This window comes from Corvus hawaiiensis, chromosome 18 (assembly GCF_020740725.1).
Source record: "Corvus hawaiiensis isolate bCorHaw1 chromosome 18, bCorHaw1.pri.cur, whole genome shotgun sequence".
Lineage (NCBI taxonomy): Eukaryota > Metazoa > Chordata > Aves > Passeriformes > Corvidae > Corvus > Corvus hawaiiensis.
The window spans coordinates 4,857,580-4,880,815 of NC_063230.1; the positions used below are offsets into that span (position 1 = coordinate 4,857,580).

Consider the following 23,236-nt stretch of genomic DNA (forward strand, 5'->3'; position numbering starts at 1 on the left):
AGGCCCAAGAAATGTAACAAAGCTCTGGGCAAGAGCCCAGGCTGCAAAGAGGCTCAGAGCAGCAAGCCCAGCCCAGGGCTATCAGGGGACAGATTTCTTCACAACATGTGTGAGTTACACTCACACCCTCCAAACTCCACACAGGGAAGATGTTCCCACAATGAGCAGCTGCTCCTCAGAGCTGGTCGTTGACCAGACAAGTCGTTGTCTTTGGTCCCAGTCCCATCCAGCAGTAGGATCTCTTAGTCATCTCCCTAAGCACTGTTCCAGATGGTTTTTCCTCTTGACTTTCTGTGGTACATGGTCATGATCCACAGTTTGTAAGAGCAATAATTTTCACCACCATCAAAATGACACACCCTGCCCTTAAACAGCAACTGCAAATATTCACCAAAGGTTTTCAGTTGAGCAGGCATGACACAGGAAGCTAAGGAAAGAAAAGGCTTCTTAATCCTTGGAGCAGCCAAAGGAGATCGAAAAAGTGGCAAGAAGGAACTGATGAGACTAGGGATGTACTGAGTGAGACCGGGAGGCTTTTTCTTTATAACAGTGTCCAGGAGTCCTAGAGCTGTTTCCAGCTCATTATCAAGCTGTAAGAGAAACAATTCAAGAGATTACCATAAAAAAAAGTCCACTGGGAAAAAAAGAGAGTTGTTAAATCTCATTTCTAGTAACAGAAACAAATAGGTGATTGCTAGACCATTTTCCCTCTTTCAAAGTGATTTGGGTCATGGTGCCTGCAGAGGACCAAAAAATACAACCAAAACTTACCTCCTTCAGCCGTTTCCTTATCTGAGCCTCCCTTTCCAGCTGTGCGTGCATCAGCTCCTTCTGCTTGCTTGTCAGCTGCACCTCATCCTTTATTCCCTTCTTCTTCTTTATCTCCTGCAATAGAGAGCCATGGACATTATTATCTGGGAGCTACAAACACCATCCCTTCAGACAGAGAAGCAAGTTGGAAACGTTGGGGTTTTTTGCAATTTACTTTTAAAACAGTACCAAAATATCCTTCCAAGTATATCCCTCTTGAGTAAAGACACAAAATGAAAATCAGAAGGTTAATTAACAACACTTTAGTGTCCCTTTAGCAGCATAACATAAGTTTCTCTGCACTGGTCACAAATTATGTGCTATCATTAAAAAGTGCCGTCCAGTTCATTTACAGTAGATGATATGTCACCCTCCCCAGAGCAAAGAGAAGGCAACCTTTATTTTAAAAATGGGATACATACAGATAGCAGAATTCCAAGTAGTTCAGAGAATCTTTCCCACCAGCACACACACATATGCCAGAAACCATAGAACAACACACGACTTGCAGTGAAGATTGTGACCAGCCTGCCATTCCTTTTTCCATCAACTTACCTCCTTCAGCTCCAGCTCAATAATTTGTTCCTTGAAGGAATAAGCTTTGTTCTCCCTCTTCATGTTAGCCTTTTTCATACTATCCTGTTGAGCACTAAGAAGGAAAAGTAGAGAAAGAATCAGCACCGCTCTGGACTAAGGACCAGGCATAAAAATCCAGGAACTTCTGTACAGAAAGACCATCTGACATACCTAGTCACCCACTGGCAAGAATACCAGCAGTGATCAATCCCCAGGTGCACAAAGAAATTATGAAGACTTACCTCTGTATTATAGATTTGTCATACAGTTCTCCCTCAGGTGTCTTCATGATGGCAAATTCCTCTCGAGTAACCTGGCACAGAGCTGGGTTCTCCATTGATGCTGAGACAGTGCTGATGAGCTGTGGGAGCACTCTACCAGGTGAAAGCAGAGAGAGAGATCCCACTGCATTCATAGATGACTGTCAGTAAAATGAAGGAAAAAACATAATCAGTATTCCTTAAAATTGTTTCCAAGAAGTATGTCCTGCTGAGGCAGCCCCCATTACATTCTAATCCCCAATTCATTGTTCAGTGGATATTTGAATCTTATCTAAAATTTTACTCAGTTGCTGGTACGTTCTTTCCCTCTTGAGTCCCAGCTCCTTTTCACCAGAGACATTCTCATTTAACCTCCCTCTTCCCCACCTTTTAGACCAGTTAGTACTGAACTCCTCGAAGATATCTCCCAAAACTAACACAAGGAAAGCAGTTTATCACCTGGTTCTCCAGAGTGTAGGTGGTGATCCTGGGTAAGATGTCATTCAGGTGCTTGTTAATGAAGTCTTTAGGATCTATCTTCATCTTGATGAGGAGGGCTGGCCAAAGTCCTGGCTGCACTGCCACTAGCAAGAAGAAATGAGCATAATAAACATGAAGCAGGTTGCTGGCACAACAAAACAAAAAAGTACAATAAAAAGTCATACATTGGCCATGAGAATCTTATCCCTGCACTTACCTACAGATGGATGATGGCTCACCAGCAGGATCTCCAGAGCCAGCTTCTCTGGCTCAAAGGAGTCCACGTCAAGCCCTGCCACACTGGAGATGACACAGAGGGCCTCATGTAGCACACGAGGGGGAATGTATGTCCTTCCCAGCTCTGACAGCTCTCCCACCTCTGTCACCAGGACTTCATGAGGCAGAATCTGAATGGACAACACCAAACCTTCCTGAGACCTGAGCACACTTTCCCACAGTAAAACCAGACAATGCCAACAATCCCTGTCAGTATCAAAAACCTGAAGTTTTCAAAGGAAAGAAGGGGATACAGGATAACAGCAAAACCAAAGCACAGGGATGACAGTGACAAAAAGATTAAGAATAGAGGACTATACTGGATTTGGCAAGCTGGGATAAAACTAAAATGATCACTTCTGGCAAAGACTTTGGAAAAGGTCGAGCCAGCTGGCTGGGAAGTATGCCCAACTTCTGCAGTCTATAATCCAGGGCCAAAGAACCAAGATACAAAGAAAGGAATGAAGCATAGCAGAGGTTAAATCTGCATTAAAATAATAAAAATACATGGAAAAATACAGCTTCCGACCCAAAACATTTTGAATATGTCTTTTCTACATATATAGGGAAGATTAGGCACACTCCAGACATTCATGCTGTAATATGCAGTAATCCAGTATAAAGTGGCATTCCAGGAGATCATCTGGAGCTGAATCCTGTTCAGGCTAACATGTAATCCTGTACATCAGGATGTAATCCTGTACATCAATGCTAACAGCAAACCCAGGGCAGGGAGGTGACTGGCAGCACTCAAACATCTGTCTGAGCAGAGACTTGCTGGCTACTCACCTTATGAGAACTGAGAACCACTTTGAGCTCCTCCAAGAGCCCATAGGCCAGCTTGTACCCTCCCAGAGAGGACAAGAGCTTCTTAACTGTTTGATGGGCCTGTCTGCGGACGTGCCAGGTCCGGCTCAGCAGCACAGCCACCAGGGCACGGTGGTACTGCCTGCTAACAGAGATACACAGGGTTAGCCAGGGAGGCAGCTCTGCAACCAAGTGGACACAAAGGCACCAAGAGTTCAACACTCTGTGCTAAGCCCCAAGCCCACCCACCCAGTGCCCACAGCAGCACTCGGAAGTCAGACACGGATCACGGACAGCAAGTGCACTCTACGTACTGAACTTTGCTTTCAGGCAGCCGCTGTGCATGATCCAAGAGCAGGCGCTCTGTCAGCTGCAGCACTGTACACATGGCTGGGGGAAAAGACAAATATTTAAAACAGCATGAGACTTCATAAGGAAACAGATTTTTTTACCTGAAAACAAATGAACAGCAATCAGGACACATTAAAATAGCTCCCCAAGCTGAGCCTCTACATGATCTTCTCATTGAAGCTAGAGACAAATCCAACTCAGATCTGCCAAGACCAGGAACTGAACCATGACTTAATTGAAATGTTTTTAGCTGGATCCCAGGACAATTTTCCTGACCATTGTGTGTGACCTACTTTGGTCTAAGTTGACAGAGCAAAGCAAATTATAAACACCATGCTCAGTGCTTCAGTTCTGTTAATTCCTGAGCCCTGCCAAAACAGCTTCAGTGGCAATGAAATGGGTACTGAGTGTCAGCTGTCACAAGGCCCTTCCATTTGTTTATCATTTGGAATGATAAATGAGTCATAACTCAGGCTCATCAAGAAATAATTCATTTTCAAGCTTAGACTACAACTAGTCTAGATGTACTTCTGAAGAGTACAGAGCTGATTTTAATCTGAAACTGTATCCTCCAAGGATCACAGAACAAGGCTAACAACATTAGCTCTTGTCAAGTACTAAGAAACAGTTAAACAGTAACTGGATATACAGTAACTGCCAATTTACCTTCCTCTGATGCAGACTGCAAAAACTTCTCAGATGTAAAAATCTGTTTTTTCTCATCCAAAATCAGCTGCCAGAAACCACTCAGCTTAGACTCTGACAGGAAAAGAACAGATATCCATCAAGGATGTTTCAAAAGAAGTCAGAACTCATCAGTGCACACAAAATACAGTAGAATTCTCTCTCCTGAAATCCCTCAAATTACTTCTAGCCTTACTTGTCTTCAATTCTAAAGCCTCTCATTTCTCTCATTCAGAACTATAAACATGCCCAAAAAACACCAGCTGACAAAACCACCTTTCTCTGACTTACACATGTGAAATGTAAAGTCTGATTCACCTTAATCTTTCATAGGACAAACCTTCCTACAAGTGAAGAAAAGGAGGGAAGTGGGTGTCTTGCTTTTGATAGAACACACCTGATGGATGAACAGATGAATGAACCCAGAGAGCTCTTGTAATATCCTCTAATGGGAGGCAGAATTCCAGTCCCTATGCTTTCCAAAGGTTTGTAAAAACACTACCCAAATAACAATCAAGTAATACTTCCGATGCATCAGCCAAATCCTACCATGAAAGGTCAGGGTGAACAGCTCCTGTCAGAATAAAGAGGAATATTGCCCTATGTGAATGGAAGCTGGAATTTGCAAAGCCATGGAAGAGTAAGAATTCTTCACTCACATAAATGAGAGAGATGGAAGTTAATCTTTCCCTGGTTTATAGAAGACCAATAATTCTCTATGTAGAAACTTTACACAGATTAAGAAATAGTATTTCCTGCACAATGTCAAGGAGTGTTAACCCTCAGAACCTGTTTATATTGGATTCTGCCACCTGTTTTGTGACCTTACCAGTTTGTCCCTCTATTACAGACATCCTGCAGATCAACAAAGCTGCAGCAACTCCTTCAGTTACCATGGGAACCTGAGTACTTTGAGATGCTGCTTTTTCTACTGTCTGGATCAGCATCGGTAGCAAGTCCGTTCCCTGCAATAATGTGTCACCTGAGGGGACAAAAGAGACATGTTACAAAACAACACAGTCCTCACTTTACAACCCAGGTATAAATGGTTTTTCCGCTGCCATAAGACAAGGAAAGGAATCAGACACACACTGGGAAGACTCTGAATCTCCAGAGTATTTGCCAATCACTACCATTAAACTGCAATTATGAAAAGCTCAATGGCAACCACTTCAGTCCTTTCTTCACAGACAGAAAAGTGCCATCTCAGTATACTGAGGTTCTGTTCACAGGATGCAAAAGAAAATGCTAATTCAGTTACATTAAAGGAATTACTTCGAATCACAGGAAGTCTGACTTCAAAGATTAATATTTCCCTAAGAGGGAGAAAGCAAATTCCTGGCAAGCCATGACCATCTGTTTCATTTCAAACATTCAGAGGTTAAGGAATCCCAGAGGTCTAAATGAGGATGAAATGCTGCAGTGAAAGGGAGCAGGACCAACAGATGTAAATCGCTAGAGGATCACCAAAAGAGAATAATTTCTCGAGTTCTTCATTTCAAACACAGTAATTTTTACTTTTTTTTTTAAGTTTCCAAGAGTCAAAGCCAGAGACCACGATCCCACTGTGCTGGGTGCTATATAAAACAAAAGCATGGCTCCTGAGCTAGAATTTAGGTGTACCTTACAATTTAGGTGTAAGACAAAAATAAAGCAATCAAATATTACTTTGAGATATATGAAAGACAGCATGACGGGCAGTGATTTTAGTTATACATGGAAACAAACCATCTTTATAAACTTGAAGGCAAAAGAGAGTTTAAGGAGAAATCTGAAGGTGGTCAGTAAACAGACATTGCCTTACAAAATCTTTCCTAATCCACACAGCTCTCTATGTCAGGAAGTACAAAGTTTGATAACTCTCCTCCTGAGCCCCATGGCCAAGAGTTATTAACAGCCCCCAGTTTTACCTTTGAAGGAGGCTAGCATGCACTGCAGGTAGGCATGTCTCACCGCTGAAGTCGAGGTTTTAAGGCTGAAGGCTTTCTTCAGCCATTCTACCAGCTTTTTAGGAACTTCTGTGGTGAACCGAACACACCAAAGAGCCAGGACAGAGACTGCATGAACCAATGTGCCCTCATGGACTGCAAAGAAACAGAGAGCTCACATCAGTTCAGCAATTGCAGAAAGCACAGAACATGAAACAGAAAGCAGGTAACAACATCAGGATGCAGGAAAAGAACACATGTGGATACAAAAATGCTGCTAGCAAGAATTTTTCTCGCTATTTTCTAAGTCTGTGAGAGACTTTTCTCTCTCACAGAAGATAGTAGCAGAGTTCTATAAACAATGAACACCTGCGACCTTGCAAAAGCCTTGTTTATAGTACAGTCAAAAAATATTTTGACAATGGATGTTTTAGGATTTTAGCCAATCACCCCCAAGGGGTGGCTGATCCTTTGTCCAATTAGACTACGAAGAAAAAGTCTATGAAAGAGTTTGTAAAATAATTAAGTAAATCAATCTTGCTGCACAATTCCTGCTTGTTGGATCTTCTCTCCTCCTCCCTACGGCTGCAGGATACAGTAATATTTACTGCACTAATAAACACGTGCTTCTAACAGGCACACCACTGTCTCCATGGAGTGGCTCATCAAAACAGGGCAACAGATTCTGTAACACAGCAGGCAAGAATCCAGATTTATCTGGAATAACCATGTGAAAATCCTGCTGAAGATGAAAGAAGCTTAGCAAACCCAGAACAAAGGCAAGAAGTCTCACCTTCTTGTTGCAGGAACGGGATGAAAAGCTCAGCCACAGTTGCACTCAGAGCTTGGCTGGAGGGTCCAGAAACCACGTGGTGACTAAGGCTGCCAATCCCTGAAAGGACAGAATTCTCTCAGTAGTTCCCAAACTACGCACGACATCTAAATCCAATCAAGAATGACCCTTCACACTTCAATCCTTGCACAGACACCTCTTTTTCTTGTCACTACATCTGGATGTCACATCTACCACGTATCACACCGCCAGATCTCTGTCTTCATTTTCACCCTGGGTACAAGTCATCCTCTTTGCATAAAATTTTTGGCCTACTAGCCAATTATTATTCATTTATTTTTTTAATAGAAAGTCAGGAACCGGTATGTGGTATCCAGCACCCTCTAATGGCTTCAACTACAGCCAACTTAGAGTGACAGGCAGGAAATCCTAAAGGGTGAGGTACAGATCCCTTCCATTCAGCTTTCTGCTCAATTTCTTCCACCAGAGAAGCAGCTTTCTTCTAGGATCCTCACCTGAAAGGACACTCATCTTCTGAGCAACAACTGTCAGCTTCCCTTCTGAGCCTGCCAACAAGAAACACAAAGGTGATAGGTGATTACAGACAACAGCTGTAACCAAGAATCTCCTCCAAAACACAGAAGCTTGCCCCATTATCCCTGATCCAAGCTAAGCCATCCATTCCATCCAGGCAGAGAAAGAGAACAGAAAATACAATACACAAAACTCCTTGAGGCTGTCAAACCTCAATTCATCCCCACTGCTTATCCTACAATTCACTCACCACCCAAGATGGCAAAAAGGTGCCTGCCCAGCAACTCCACAGCCGAAGGATCGCTGCACTGCCGAGCCAAGTTCTTTAATGCCACAACTGCTTCATCCATCAGCTGCACACTGTTGGATTTCAGATGACCTAGAAAATAATGCACAAGCTAAGAGTTCCTTACAACAAGCTGCATAAAACCAGCAAGTAAGGACTGTCTTTACATGCGGCTTAATGCAGCTTCTGGAACCATCATGTGAACTACTCCAGTTCCAAGTTACAGCATCATCCTCCCTGCCACCTAAAACAACCTTTACACCAGCAATCAAGCTGTTGTAGATACAGCCAGAAAGTTGCAGAAAGCTTTATTCTGAATTCATAATTCCCTCCAGAAGTGAGAGTACTTACTGGCCAGTCCTTTCACAATGTCTACAGCATACTGGCTAAGATCCAGGTTCACAGATACGAGCAAGAAAGAGATTGCTGACAACATAAGAGATAAAAACAGTTACTTAACAAAATGTGATATGCCATTAGCATTTTAATACACCCTTCCCCACAGTTCACATCAAGAGCAAACAGGGTAGTAAGGAGTAGGAATAAAAAAAAAAACTACTGAAAATGATGCCCAATGAACAGAATAATTCAGGATTATTCCTAGCACCAAGCTGCAAAATCCTGTCCCCGGTGCAAACAGTAGTTATCACATACCCTGACACTTGGGATCACACCACAAATGTTGCTTCTCCACATCTAACCCTTGGATGCCAGACAATCCTGCCTGCACTCATGGGACCAAAAGCATAGTCCAGAGTGACACTGCCCCAACAGCTCCAGACCGCTAAGGATTTAGGCTCTTTGACAAAGCAATGCAGAGAGATGACAGACTCACTTTCAATTACATTCTCAGGACTCCGCAGCAGGGATTTCTGCAAAGTTGGCAAAACAGAGTCCTTGAATTCGGCATGGGACACATAGCGAACCAGCGGAGAACAGCTGTCCTGCAAAGGGGACAGGGCACTCAGCACAGGGCAATGCTGCCTGTGGGACAGCATCACAAGCAGCTGTAACACTGTGTCTCACCAGCACGTGCTTCTGAGGCTTTGTCTTGCTCATAAGGATGGTCTTCAAGTAGAAATCCAGGAGAGCACTCTGAACAAGCAGAAACACCAGATTACAGCCACATCTCAACCTGTACACAGCTCCCCGGCACACAGTCAGGTGCCAGGCTGGACACCCCACCTCCTCCTCCTCTGGAAGCTTTCCTTTCACTCTCACATCAGCCAGTCAAGCAGAGACCAATGCTCCCTGCTCTATCCTGAGCCCAACACCCAAACCACACCAAAAGCTACATGCTGCCTTTCATTCCCACAACAGGGACAAGGCAGGAAGCTGTACGTTGGACATTCACAGAAATGCACAGGCAAAACCAAACAGCCATGTATCTGGCACCTCCTCTCTAAACACACCCCAGCTGTTTCAATCAGAAGTGCAGGACTACTGAACTGACAGATAGTGAAACCAGGGGCAGATGCAAAGTACCAGCCTCACTAAGATGTCTATTCAGTCCCTTCTTCATGATAAGAAGTGATGCTTCTTATTCCCCAACAAAAAAAGCTGTGCAACAGATTTACCTTGTATCGTTTAATAATATCCATCTCCTTCTGGGCTGTGCAAAACTGGACCACAAGTCCCAGCATTGCAGCATAATTCTGGTTTGGTTCGAGCCCAAGAATGACATATAGGTACTGATCCACCAGATCCTGGTTCTTAAGAGAAAAAGAGCAAGGCATGTTAACACCACAGAACCCAGAACAGCTAGAGAATATAGCACATAATGTATACATCACCTCTTTCCACAGCCTGTTCAATTTCTTCACGGCCCCATCCACTGCCTGCTTGTGGGACCCTCCCAGGACTTCCAAAAGGAGCAAACACTGAACCTCCACCTGCCAAAGGCAACAGCCGAGAAAACCTGCTTCTCAGAGAGCTTGTATCAAACAAGGCATGCCAAATGTCAATGATTAGCTGAATCTGCTTAAGTCTTTTAGGTCATCTAAGCTCTTCCAACAAGCTGCCTTTGCTTTCATCCCGCACCTCTGTTCAGAACAATGCCTAACAGTTTTGGAAACACTAAAAACCGATTACATCTCTTCTTAAAACCTGTTCCAACTATATCCCAATGTGCTATGAGTACAGTAGCACATTTGTGTTGTTAAAAGTGAAAGAAAGGCAAAAGTTCCTTGACACTGTATGACAGAGTATCACACACGCATATTTCAAGGGAGGCACAAGAACTTCATGCCACACTGCAGATGTACCTCAGAGGCACCAGCAGCCATCTCTGTATGCATAACAACTGCACAGGTGCAAGACCACCCCACTCATGCTTTATATATCTCCTGCTTTCTCCAGGGGAAGAGGAGACATCACAATACACCAAATCTTCCTCCAAACCTGGATTCTAACTTGGTGTTTTCAGTTACATTCAGAATTATTTGCAACATTTCAGCAACTTAAACACATTGGAAATATTTAAGTCTGTATCTGCGATGGGATATTTCTGCAAAGCTTAAAGAACCTACCAGTTTTTTCCATGTTTCTCCCTGTCTCTTGTCAGGTGTTGGAAAGACTGTGCGTACAAGCAGGCATGTCCAGGAGAGTGCCAGCAGAGCTGCAGATCCACTGCTCTTACTGTTGTACAAACAGGAGAGGAAGGTAAATCTACACTTCCCAGGACATAACTTACACCTAACTAGACCATTACAGACCCATTTTGCCCAGGTTAGAACAGCACCTGACTGACAGGCAATTTTACCACACAAAAATGCAGCTAAAGCCTTTAGTTTTTAAAGGAAATAATCAGTCCTCAGAAGCTGTTTCAGCTGTGGTTTGACACTCAGAGCTTCCAGATGGCACAAGAGGCAGCTGAATGCTTGATAGGTGATGAAATCCCCTTTCCTAATAATTTTGGAGACTGTTTCTTGGAAGAGTTTGTTCCTCATCTCTCCAGACTTGAAGTTTAACAAAGGCTAAACCGAAACTCAGACCCAATCCACCAGCAGCTACACCAGGATACTCCCTTTGCCATCCCAAATTACATGGAAGAGGTAAGAGAGGAACATCTGAACAGCGTTAACAGTTTTGTCTCTAAAGGCTTTTAACGCCTCTGCCAAGCAGCAGCACAAGCCTCATTCTAAACAGGAGGAACTACCAGCAACTCAGAACTGCTTCCACACAAAGCGACTCCTCCACACCTGGGAACTCCAGCCTTGCCACCGATCCCTGAAGACTGAAGTGAGTGCAGCAGGTTTTTTGCCGTTGCCTCGGGCTGGGATTCTGCGAGCTGCTGAAGGGCCAACTGCAGGGCTCTGCGGGACGCAGCATCCCTGTGACAAACATGGATCACGAACATTCTAAACCTGCCACATTGCACCGTTACCACCCCTGCACCACACAAAGGGCTCTGCTTTCCCATTTCAGCAGTCAAGCTAGTAACTATTTTATCCTTGCTGTTCCACAAAGTGGAGAAGTTTCTGGCAGAAAGCTCCATTCCCTTCCTCAAATGACAGCAGTTATGTGGAGGCCCTCTGGCAGACTGCAGAAGAAAACAGGTTCTGAACAGCTCCTCTACCACAGAGCACAATTTAATCCCACCTAAAATTGTCTAAAAGACAGCTCAGTCTTGCTTCACAAGGACATGGGTGTTCATTCTTGCAAACTGAACCACAGGACTAAAGTTTTAATTTCAAAATTAAAGGTGAAATGCAAGGCAAATGTTGTAAAACATTTTAATGTCAATCCTCCCCTGAGAATGTAATTACAAGATGACATCCTTTGGTGTCATATACATCTCTGTGACACTGCATGCTAACATTTCCAGATGCTCCACACCAATTTAACTACTAAATACTGATAGATTAAATAATACTGCCTTTCCACATCAATTTACTTACCGGTATCGATGCAGAGTAAGGCAGAAGAGTTTGCAAAGGCCTTTCACTGCGCCCTCTGGAAGATCTGTAACAATGTATTCCAAAATATTTCTTCATAAATCAAGGAGCTCTTAATCTTTAACACAAACACAATTCACTTCATGACTGAAATCAGTAAACTGCTCACATCTACGAAATTGCTTGCACGAATCACAGTAAAAGTTTGCTCTTTTCATACATTTTATGCATATTTTTTAAAACAATGGTAAAACTGGAACACACGTTCATCTTCAGAAAATGAGAGAAATAAGTTTCAAAAATTTGCTTCAGCTGTTTTATTAAGACCATCTGAAATCTCCCATACTCCCCCTCTCTATACATGTACATACCCAAGTATTCCATGAGTACTAAAAGAACAGGCCAAGAGTCATGACAGAAACTCAACTGACACACTAATGAAGAACTAATGCTACACAATGCTACAACCGCTGACTGGAAAAAGTAGATGTGCCAAAAGCTGGGGTTCTCTGCTACCCACAAATTCCACGCTTGGAATTAACCCTGTGATGGAGCACTGGCTCCAAACTCTGCTAGCCCCCTCCCTCAAACAAATACCCCTCACACAACCTTTTGAAACAAAACATTATAACACCCTCCTTCACCCTGGTAACCAGAACAGTGCTCCCAAGTTTTTTACCTTTCCCAGAAACACATTTTCCCAGCTCACTGAGGATCTCTCTCCGCTCCTTCACGCTGGCTGTAGTTACTTTCACTGCAAACCGCTTCAGTGTGTCAGAAATCTAAAACCACGAAGCAGAAAAAACATCAGACTGCCTTTGTTTTCAGCCCACAGAACACAAACCAGGGCAAGCAGAATATGTCACTTGCTGCCACATGACCTCTTAGTGCCCAAATGTGAGCATCTGCCATCTCATCTGCCAAGGAAGGGTCACTGTGCACCACACACTCCTTCCCCAAGGCTGAAGGACGACTGCTCTCCATTAATCTGTGCTCTCGTGCTCTGTAAGAGACCCTTACCCCTCCAAAAGTAACACAGAGTAAGAGCTAAGACCCATAATCTGGAGTACAGGACCTTGAAAAGCAAAAAATAGTAACTTCTAGAATTCAAAGGAGCTTTTCCCTCCATGTTATCTCCTGAAGTCCAGGCAGTTCCAAAAGAGCACTCGAACTGCAGACAACCCAGGAAGACCTACATTCCCAGGTTTTCTGTATTTACATAAACCAAAGCACAGCTCTCCAGGAAATGCTTTTGAAATTCAGCTCTTAAACTGAGCAACTTTATACCAGCATCTTTCCAAAAGGCAGCAAATGAGCATGTCTTTAGAAACTCATCTAAAACGATTCCTTCCCTTTTCAGTCTTTTTCAAAGAGCTCCTCAAAGCTGCTTTCAGTGAAGCTTTTTGCTGACGCGCTGGAAGGCTAATCCTGCACAGTGGCTTCCTGAGATTTAAAGGCCATCCACACCTCTCTGAGCCTGTGACCATTTCACACCCACAGGTCCCCTTAAAAACTGGCTGGAAGCAAGGCTGCACCTCTGAACAGCAAGGCTGGGTTGAGCTGCAAAGGATGACCAACAATGTCATTGACACCAGAACCAACAGAACCAGCTGCTGTTACAGACCTGCTCTTCTCGCAAAACTTTTCAATTACATGAGTTCATCACATACAAACTCAAACCAAGCTGCACTTAGTCATGCTGCTTCCATGCAGGAAGATGTGCAGACATGAAAAACGTGTTAAAATTATCCTAAGTCTAGAAATGAAAAATATAACTTATGTATAATACTACAGAACCTCACCAGCATCTCAGTGACTTATGCAAACCGCAAAACCTCGACTAGTCTAAACCACCCAGTCTCCCCGGAAGACCCACTGGGACAGGCTTCACCAATTTGCTTTTTATTTTTCTTTTTTAGCATGTTTATGTACACGTTACAAAGCCAGCATACCAGCAATGCTGCTGCAACCAAATACAGAGAACAAAGGCAGTATCTATACAAGTACGGACCTGATGCTGAGCAGACTAGGATTTGCTCTAGGAACATCCCAAGCCCCTCACGATGAAGCCGGCGGCCCCAGGCAGTCCGGGCAGAGGGAGCGGTCACACCGCGGCCAGGCGGTGCGAACCGGGGGCAGCCGCTCACGGCGCCGCCGCCGGGCGGGACGCGGCTCGTGCCGGGCCTCGATCGGGACGGGCCCCGCCGCCCCCCGCTCCGCCCGGGTTCCCCGGCGGCGGCGGCCCCTTCCCGCGGGCCGGGCACGGCGCGGTGCGGGCGGCTCGGCGGGGCCCGCCCCAGCTGCCACGTCCCCAGGCGGCTTCGGGTGCCAGGCCGGGCCCCGCAGCCGGGCCGAGGGCGCAGCGGGGCGGGAGCGGCACGCGGCACGGCCCCGAGCGCAGCCCCCGCCAGTCTCCCCTGCCCGGGCTGGGCCCTACGCGGCCCATCCCACACTCACCTGCGTGTCGGCCGCCATCACTCCGCCGCGACCCCGGAACCGGTAGCGGCTTCCGGGGCGGGTCCGGCGCCACGGCGATGGGCGCTGCCCACCCGTCCCGGGAGCGCCCGTCCCGCCGCTCGGGGGGAACAGAACAGGATGGGCGGTAGCTGGACTGACCCGACCTGCTGCGGGCAAGGCCTCTACTGGGCCTGGCCGGGAACAGGTGCGCTCCCGCCCCGAGAACAACTGCTCCCCTGCAGCACCCGGGGCCAGGACACAACCGCTCACCTGCCGTGCCCCGGCCCGAGGAACAACCACTGCTCTGGAGTACAGGGCCCCGCCGGTTACACTTTCCCCAAACCCCAGCTGATACGCAGACTACACCATCAATGCAGGCACACATGAAGGTGTAAAACAGCTTTTTATTTCTCCCATTGGGCCAACTCTGACAGAGGCATAGAGTGGCTGCTGTTAGTCAAAGAGACCAAATCCCATGTCCTCGTCAGACTCCTCCGACTCCTCCTTTGCTGCCTCCTTCGCTGGAGCAGCAGCGGCGGCGGCAGCAGGTGCAGCTGCTTCAGCTACCACAGGCATGGCTGCCACAAAAGCAGAGGGATCTGCCAGGAAGGCCTTCACCTGCAAAAGGTGGGGAAAAAATGTAAACTCGCAACAAAACATTTTGCAGGACTGAACCTTTGCAATGATAAAGACAGCACTTGCAGCTTGCCTGAATCCAAAGAGGTCCACTTATCACTAGCAGATATGAAGAACCATTCATTACAGCCATTTCAGCTATGCTAAGTGTAACAGCCCCAAAGAAGGAACACCAGGTAAATCAGCTTTCTCCTCCCATTTGTACACAACACATGGAAGCAAGCACCCCTTCTCCAGACACATGCCACACACAGGCACGTCCCAGTCCTCTCAAACCAGGGAACATGCTGTGAATGTGCCTGGCTGCATTTCTAACTCTCTGCAGAGCTGAGAGCCAACCATTCATTACCTTTTCAGCCAGTGGGAAGGTGTAGTCAGTCTCCACAGCCACAGCCAGGACACGCTTGTACCCGTTGATGATGGAGTGGGGCACGGACGCAATGGTTGGGTACCCAATTTGCAGACAGATGCTGGCAACATTACGAACACCCTGTGAAGAGACGGACTTGTGTTTCTGTGGTCTGAGAAATAACCTGGACTAGAAACCACAGCAGAGGATGGCCAGATGACAACTTGTACACTGCCAACACAAAGGACAGTGTGCAATGCACACACAGGTAACAGCTCCAGTGAAATCAAGGCATCAAGATTTAAATGTCACTGATCTCTGCTCTGTGGTGACCAGTGACAGGACCTGAGAGAACGGCATGAAGCTGTGTCATGGGAGGTTTAAGTAGAATAGTAAGAAAAGGTTCTTCCCCCAGAGGGTGGTCAGTCACCAAACAGACCCCCAGAGAATGGTCATGGCCCAAAGGCTCCTAGAGCTCAAGAAGCATTTGGACAATGCTCTCGGGCACAGGGTAGGATTGCTCGTGCAGAGCCAGGAATTGGACTCAATGATCCTTGTGCGTCCCTTCCAACTCAGGACATTCTATGATTTCAAGTGGCCTTAAATGATTTCTGAAGCAGCTTCAGATGAAGAATCCTACAGGAAGGTACTCCCTGACACACAGTTTCTGTGGGGAACCAAGGAGAGTTCCTGGCTCTGCAAGACCTCATGGAAAACACCAGACAGGACGCTTTGTTCTGGGGCAGCACTGGCTCCCAGACCAGCGAGGCAGAACACAAGGGACACGGACTGTGGCACTCACCTCCAGGAAGCGCTTGTGCAAGGTCTCCTCGGTGATGTCCAGCACTTCAGGGTTGTAAATGCTGCCATTGTCAAAGACCTGCTGGATCACCAGCCCAAAGGAGAATGGGGAAATGTTCAGCATGTTGAGCAGGGTGGCTTCACTGGCACCCACTTTGTCTCCAGTCTTGATAAGCTGCACATCGCTCTGAGGAGATCAGGGAAAAGGAATCAATACACACCAAGAAATTCCAGTACGTCAAAGCAGTGGGACACAAATACAGATGGTGGAACTGGAGGAGCAAACAAGCACAACCAACACACTCCAGATTCAGCTCCATAAGCAGAGAAAGCCCCAAACCATATAAGCAAGTCCGCATCAGCCAGGAGAAAGGCAGCACCTTTCCTGCATTACCTATAGGTAGCTCACCTGCACGTTCCTCTGACAGAGCCTACCCCTGGAAATCTGATGGAGAACTTCAATCGCCCCACGCTGCACACTGGAGCCAAGCCAGACACCCTCCTTCCACATCCCAAAGTGCAATAATCACACTGCTCATACAGTATTTTGGCACTAACGGGAGCTTTGGCCTTCACAGCTCCCTCAGCTACCACAATCAAGGCCTCCCAGTCAAGGAACAGCTTCAACAACACGCAGCTCACTCACCAGAATTTCAATGGTTCCTCTGGAAATCTTCGTGGTGATGCCCAAGGCCTGGAAAAAGGAGGTCTTCTCGGGTCCAAGACCCGTGTTCTGGGCCGGCACAGTCACATCACAAGGAGCAATAGCACCGGCACGGGCAGCAGCTGGCACCTGGGAGGGCGGAGACGAGAAGCTGCAAGAATGCTCTCCTCAGATCTTGTGGGATCACTTCCTCTGTGACACACTCATTGAGGGTAGACAGTACCCAGGCACGCACAAATGAGACAGCTGAACTTAAGCAGTTTGGCTAAGACTGCAGGGGACAGTTCCCAACCCTTGAGGACTCCTACTAATTGGGTGTCCACTGTGAAGACCCAGTTTTATTTTTCATTCCATCTCAGCCTAAACATGCAGTAAGGGCTGATCTCCCTTACCTTGTTAGCCAGCAGCATGTCCCGGATCTCAGTCAGATCCTCCTTGGTGAAGACAAAGCCCACATTCCCACGGATATGAGGCAGCAGCCTGAAGGGAAGATGACAGCTTTCAGTTTTATTCCTTGGACAACCTCCTCTCCTTTCGAGACAGAGGACCCAGAAGTGCCCTCAGGCAGCATTACCCACTTTTCTAGGGCAGGGTTATTCTCCAGATGACCCCGAATAGCTTTGCGCATCATCGTGTTCTTCCCCATCAGCACAACAGCCTTTCCACGCAGAGACATACGGATCTGCTGCATCTGCTTGGATCCCACATTGTCTGCTCCCACAATGAAACATTTTGGGTAATCATCCAGGAGTTGCTACAGCAAAAGAAACACTGCAACTATAAAAAGAAATTCGGAGCAGTGCACATAGCAGCATTGAAACCTTAACACGTTAAAACGTAAAAAAAGTCTCTCAGAAGTTTGAGAGTGCTAAGCTCCAAGTGAGGCTGGATGTGCCACCGGCTGCATCTTTCACTCAGCCATCGAGTCACGCCCCTGAAAAAGTCTGCAAGCGCCGAGGCAAATTCTCAGGAGGCCTGATCTGGACTGTCTCAAGTCTCTTCCTAGCGCCAGGTACTCGTTCAGACACCCCACAGCATTCACCTATCTCTCTTAACAAAACCCCGCAGCCCGGCCCGCCCGGCTCTCGCTGCCCCGAGCATGCCCCGGCGGCGGCAGCGCCCCACGAGGGCTCCGAGTCGACACTCACGATGATTTTCATAAAATAGTTGGACTTCCACGTAGCCCTGTCTTCCCTGGGCATCTCGGCGGTGCTCCAAGGATCGCCCGGTGGGTTTAAAGACGAGCTGGGACCTGCCAGGAAGAAGAGCGGCTGAGGTGGGTCCCCACCCTTCCCTCCGCCCTGGTGCCCAGCGCTCCCAACCCCACAGTCCGGCCGCGGCCCAGGACCCCGCTCCTGGTCCCGGTCCGCTCCCCTCGACGTGGCCGCAAGTCTCCCCCGGGCCTCGGAGACGCCGCGCCGCACCCACACCCGCACCTCCACGAGGGCTCCGGGAAAGAAGGGCCGCAGGGCGGGCCCGTCTCCTTTTATACCGCGCCTCATGACGAATCGCAGGGCGCCGCGGCACTGCCCCTCCTCAGCCCATTGGCTGCCTTCCGTGTCAATCATCCGCCGCTCTATGGGCAGCGCGTGACGCCAGCGGAAGGCGCGAACGCCGCAGGAAAACGCGCGCGGCCGGGTGCGCGTCGCCCCCTGGCGCCCGGAGGAGCGCACTGCCCCTTCCCTCCCTCCCTCCCTCCCTCCCTCCCCTCGCGAGCCCTCTCAGCCGTGAGAGCGGGGCCCGCCCTGGGTCCGGTCCCTCACAAGCTACGGGACGGGAAACAATCACGACACAAGCGTGACAATAATGGTGAAAATTTTATTGGCGTAACTGCAACAATTTTAAATGGAGGAAAAAAAAAAGCGGAGTTAGAAGTTTACAAGGGAGGAAAGAATCAAATAATTGTTGACCCAGCAGAGCTTCCCCCCCAGCCCAGCCCGGACATGATGTGAAAGGCCTTCCCCAGGGATAGCGCCTGGCCCGGGGGTGCACTCATAGACCCTGCCGGCGCACTTCCATCTCCAGCCCTCGCACCCCCGCACCCCAACAGCGGCTGTGCTACCCTAAAACCGCATCTGCAGTGAACGAACAGGCATTTTGGACACCCACAGTGGCGGCAGCCACCACAAGGCGTTATTTGGCAGAGTAGCATCGGTGTCGCATCCCAGCATGTCAGACACCAGATGAAGGCAGAAGGTGACTGTGAAATTATCTCAGTTAAGCACTAAGGCCAGAGGAGCCTCCTCTCAGCACCACGCACCCTACACAGCACCCTGCACCCAGGTGTGCCACAAGTGTCACTGACACAGCCTCAGCTAGCAGCGAGATAGGTTAAAGACTCCGCAGACAGGGAAAGAGAGGCACAGGATTACACAGTTTGCAGGTGTCCCACAAAGTGGCAGTGCCAAAAACATCTCACGCCTCTCCAGCACTTCCACAAAACGGCTGTGTGTCCCCTCAGCGGCACCAAGGAAGTTGATCTTTCCAGCGAGATAAACACAGGCAGCTTAGGAGCATCCATTTTAAGTCAAATAGACTCACAAGATGAAAAGGCAAATGCATAAGGACTCTTGCCTCAAGAATTTCCCAGAGCTGTGCTCAGCCCAGCTGACACAGCTCTAGTGCTCCCACAGCTCTCTCTGGCCTCCCACCCACACACTGAGTGAGGTTTGTTTGTTGGGAGCAATCAGTGGGACAGTTTCAGTGACTTGAGCAGGGCAGCACAGCACTGCAATGAGGTTACATGGGGCAGTGACCCAGGCTTTCAGGGCTGGTTTCTGACACAGCTGCCCCTGGACCCCTATAATGCACCTGCCGAGCTGCACAACACAACCGGATGCCAATGGTTGTGTTGCGCTGCAATGGCAGCAGCTCTCTCGAGCAGTAATTCCAAACACCACTCCAGGGCTGGTACCACAGAATGGCCACCGGGAACTTCACCGCAATACTTCCCTCTCCATAGCACCCTCCAGCCAGAGACCTAAAAGTGCTTTAGCAAACATGAACTAGGCCTCAGAATAACCTCACAAATCCAGGCTAAACTGCCCCCATTTTACAGATGGGGAAACTGAGGCACGGTAAGGGTTAGTAACCTTGCCCAAAGTTGCACAGCTAGTCAGGAAGAGAGTCTGTCTCCCAGTTTCTTCTCCTCAGTCACAAGACCTTTCTTCCACAAAAGAAAAGGAGCCCCTTCCCCAATTAACCCTGCTCTGGTTTCAGGCAGCTGAAGATGAGAAGCCAAGGGCAAAGGTCTGAGCTCCTTCTCCCATAGCATCATATTAAGACTCACTCTTAACATCCTGGAAGCTCGGCTTTGGGAGAACAGCAGGTGATTCAAATACAGCAGTTTATAGGTTACAATAAAAACCAGAATCACACTTTTAGGTGACCCAGAGGAGGAAAAAAAAAAACCCCAAACCTATTCACAGTTCACCTGCCTTTGCTAGGGAAAAAAAAATACAAGTCACATTCCCTTCCCCATAGATTCCAGCCCTCCCAACCCGCAACAAAAAGGAAATAGTGAATGTTAGTTAGGCTTAACAAAGCATTGAGGTTACAGATGTAGTAAGCCAGCACAACTGGCACTGTCTAGAACAGCACAGCTTGATATAAAAGTTGCTTTCTTAAAATCACTTCAAAAACAATTTCTGTATAAGAGGATTAAAAGTAAATTAGATATGAATTCAAAATCAGTGTAGAAATCTAGTTCTTATCAAAGACAGGATACAGTATTCACTTTGATAGTAAAACTCCAAGTGTGTCATGCACACCTGACCCCCAGGACTTGTTATACCAGTAACAGTCAATATAAAAGGTTATTGCTGTAGCATCTCTCAGTAGAACATGTTTAACAAGAGTACAGAAAAGGGAAATACTAAGGAGCTGATAGGTCTCATTAGCAAACTGGAAGAAGAAAGGATATAAATTTCAGATTTTTTTTTCTGGCTTCTTAAACCCTTCCTTCTCCCCAGTCTTGTGACAGATTCAGGCCCTGATAGATGGGAGAGTTTCAGGCCAGATAAACACACGCACGTCACACTCACTCATGACAGGGATGGATGAAAAAGGCTGCTCTGACCTCTCTGCACCTGTGTTTAAAGAAGGGGTGATGCCTCTTCCTCTCTCTCAGGAGCAGTAGGTGAGGGGAGCAGATGCCCTGAGCTGGCCTGGGTGCCTACGGAGCTGCCTGGCACAGGCTGTCCGCACAGCAGAGCACAACAGTGCTGAGGGATGGTCGAGACTTGCCCCACCTCCTGCTCCAGTGTGCTGAGAAAAAGGCATTGAGATAAGGAGTAACAAACTAGGGAAAAAAAGAAAAAACACCCCACACAGTAACATCTTGATTCTTCTTAGTTTAAAAAAAAAAAAAAAAAAAAAAAGAGCAAGTGGTATTATCGCCTTACAGTGTAATGGAACTGGAGAGACCCTTGCAGGGTCTTGGCTGCCTGTGCTGATGCTCCAGTCTCAGGAAGTCACACACACCATGTGACTCTGTGAGCAGAGCCAGAGTGGCACTGAGGCCACAGGGTGCCCTCGCTGTGCTGTCGCTCACCCTACACACGTGCAGGCAAAAGCTTGAGAAGGAGGTGTCAAAGCAGAGGGTTGTGTTGCCTGCAAGTGTCACGATTTGCTCAGAGAGCTGACACAGGCTGAAATGTACTGGCAAAGCCTCCTGCTGCCAGGAGGGGGCTGGGGAAATCTCCCTGTTGGAGCCCTCGAGCTAACCTCAGCTATCAGTCACACACACAGACACACACACAGCATAATGAGGGATCTCAGCCTCTCTCTCCTGAGACACAGCAAGGGCGTTTCCAGTTTAATGGTCCATCTCATCCCTGGATCTACTGCCTCTCCATAGCAGCACCCCCCACCCCCCACCCCCCTCCTCCCCTGCCTGGTAAGGATCCTAAATCACAGTAATGTTCAGAGAGACAGAACTGCCAAGGGGGTGGCAGAAAGATGCTTTAGCGCCCATCTATGGTGCCTCTAACAGAAGAGCTTGAGGAAGCAGTTCTGGCAGTAGGGCTTGTCGTTCTGCTCTTTGAAGGTTCCTTTGTTGAGCTGCTTGAGGCAGAAGGCACAGACAAAGTGTTCGGGGTGGAATTTCTTGCCCATAGCAGTGATGCAGCGTCCTGTGATGGGCTTCTGGCAGCCGGAGCAAAGCGAGCCACGGCGCTCATGGTAGTGCACCTCACAGTAGGGCTGCCCATCATGCTCGAAGAAGCTGCCGTTGATGAACGGGGTGAAACATTCCTGCAGCAGGACAAAGCAAAGGGGACAGGTTGTTTGAGAAGCTGGGGTGGTCCGGAGGGGCAGCTCCACAAGTGTCCTCTGCTCTATGGCACAGTCCAACTGTGCTGTGGGCAGATGAACTGCTGCCTTTCAGCACTGTCCTGTTATCCAGGGCCAAATTCTGCCCATTGCAAAGAGTTTCCCAAAAAAGTCTGAGAAATGGACAGATACAGACACAAGCAAGGGAATTAACCAGCTCCTTTGCCCAGCTGGCTTCACTTCTACAAAGAAAATACTATGAATGAGCTACCAGATGTATCCAGCCAGGAAAAAAGAGAGCATTCCTCCCCTGAAATGGGAAACACTGCAGCACCTTTGCCTGGTTTTTTTTTCCTCACTCCAGCTTCCCCACAAGCGCAAGGAGAAGCAAGGACCAACTCAGGCTTTCATGCAGCAGAATCCTTATGAGCATGGGACTGGTTCCAGCTGAGAAAATCAGGCACAATTAATCTTTATGAGTGACCTCTCCAGAATGGCTGGCATTAGACAGGTACAGTCTGCAAAGGATTGTCAAGCCTGAAACATTTCCACCAGTTACACATGGGTCACTGCTGGGAGAAACTGTTTGTTTTACAGTGCTACTGATGTTGAAAAGATATGGGGAAGAGCATACACCAGCTATGTGGTAAGAAGTGTCCAGAGCTGCCCCTCCCCCTCAGTGTCAGGCAGCTGAGAACACTTCACTGCAGAACCTGCAACAGAAGCACCCACCAGACTGGGGAGACTCCTCTCCTTGTGGGAGTGGGAAACTGAGGCAGCAGAGTAAGGGAGAGAGTTGAGGACACCACCAGATCTTACAAATATATCAGCACCAAGACCCAGAGGAGAAGCCAGTTTCCTGACTCCTGGTTTTGCTGTCCTCTTCCCCAGGGAGGACACTGACTATCACACACAACTGGATCCCAGCGTGTGGACAGGAGTCCAACAAACAGCATAGGCAGCTGAACACTTGCAATACTGGGGGAATGCAGTTTGCCTGCAGTGAGTCCAAGATTTTACTAATGCTGACAGTTATTTCAGTGAACAGTCTTTTCCCTCAGTCAGCTGAAAAGTTTGCTCTGCTTTAGCAGAAACAGGAAGAGAATCACATCTTGTGGCCTGGAAGAAATCTGTGCTGGCCCCACTAATTCAGGCCACAGCAGGGGGAAAGGAAAACAAAACTGCTTGATGAAGTCTCAATCTCTGCACAAGAAAGCATAGCCCCTCCCCATGCCCTAGCCCCAGTCAGGCACGGCTTCTGCTTCTTTCACTGCACGACACTGCAGGAGCGCCAGACAGTCCCAACAGGCTGGTGACCGTCTGCTCTGAGCATCACACCAGGAATCAGCAGGCTGTGGTTCTGACTGCTTGATCTGG

The 23,236-nt window shown here is 47.8% G+C and overlaps 3 protein-coding genes across 5 annotated transcripts in view; all 3 read right to left on the minus strand.

Annotated features, from left to right (window-relative positions):
* GCN1 (GCN1 activator of EIF2AK4) overlaps window positions 1-14,170 on the minus strand; it is a 38,640-nt gene extending 24,470 nt beyond the window's left edge. For 2 of the 3 annotated variants that reach the window (XM_048322968.1, XM_048322966.1), the window contains exons 1-24: window positions 14,139-14,170; window positions 12,361-12,463; window positions 11,685-11,748; window positions 10,986-11,117; window positions 10,314-10,422; window positions 9,579-9,677; window positions 9,363-9,497; window positions 8,812-8,880; window positions 8,621-8,729; window positions 8,137-8,211; window positions 7,750-7,878; window positions 7,481-7,531; window positions 6,966-7,064; window positions 6,155-6,328; window positions 5,074-5,226; window positions 4,227-4,319; window positions 3,524-3,599; window positions 3,192-3,354; window positions 2,344-2,533; window positions 2,106-2,230; window positions 1,629-1,807; window positions 1,366-1,459; window positions 772-885; window positions 392-590 (exon numbers count right to left, since the gene is read on the minus strand). In XM_048322968.1, the coding sequence (XP_048178925.1) occupies window positions 392-590; window positions 772-885; window positions 1,366-1,459; window positions 1,629-1,807; window positions 2,106-2,230; window positions 2,344-2,533; window positions 3,192-3,354; window positions 3,524-3,599; window positions 4,227-4,319; window positions 5,074-5,226; window positions 6,155-6,328; window positions 6,966-7,064; window positions 7,481-7,531; window positions 7,750-7,878; window positions 8,137-8,211; window positions 8,621-8,729; window positions 8,812-8,880; window positions 9,363-9,497; window positions 9,579-9,677; window positions 10,314-10,422; window positions 10,986-11,117; window positions 11,685-11,748; window positions 12,361-12,463; window positions 14,139-14,156 (2,752 nt within the window). In that variant the 5' untranslated portion in view covers window positions 14,157-14,170. The remainder of the gene's footprint in view (window positions 1-391; window positions 591-771; window positions 886-1,365; window positions 1,460-1,628; window positions 1,808-2,105; window positions 2,231-2,343; window positions 2,534-3,191; window positions 3,355-3,523; window positions 3,600-4,226; window positions 4,320-5,073; window positions 5,227-6,154; window positions 6,329-6,965; window positions 7,065-7,480; window positions 7,532-7,749; window positions 7,879-8,136; window positions 8,212-8,620; window positions 8,730-8,811; window positions 8,881-9,362; window positions 9,498-9,578; window positions 9,678-10,313; window positions 10,423-10,985; window positions 11,118-11,684; window positions 11,749-12,360; window positions 12,464-14,138) is intronic. The other variant, XM_048322967.1, reaches the window with a different exon arrangement.
* Window positions 14,171-14,522: 352 nt separating this feature from the next.
* On the minus strand, window positions 14,523-18,094 carry RPLP0 (ribosomal protein lateral stalk subunit P0). The gene is made up of 8 exons (XM_048322988.1): window positions 18,025-18,094; window positions 17,737-17,840; window positions 17,167-17,342; window positions 16,981-17,068; window positions 16,571-16,717; window positions 15,926-16,111; window positions 15,124-15,264; window positions 14,523-14,756 (listed from the first exon to the last, which is right to left on the minus strand). The coding sequence occupies exons 2-8, from the start codon at window positions 17,788-17,790 to the stop codon at window positions 14,592-14,594; spliced, it is 957 nt and encodes a 318-aa protein (XP_048178945.1). The 5' UTR covers window positions 17,791-17,840; window positions 18,025-18,094; the 3' UTR covers window positions 14,523-14,591.
* A 292-nt stretch (window positions 18,095-18,386) lies between these two features.
* The window catches only part of PXN (paxillin), a 46,249-nt gene continuing 41,399 nt past the window's right edge, over window positions 18,387-23,236 (minus strand). The window contains exon 11 of the mRNA XM_048322979.1: window positions 18,387-21,841. Coding sequence (XP_048178936.1) covers window positions 21,575-21,841 — 267 coding nt within the window. The 3' untranslated portion in view covers window positions 18,387-21,574. The remainder of the gene's footprint in view (window positions 21,842-23,236) is intronic.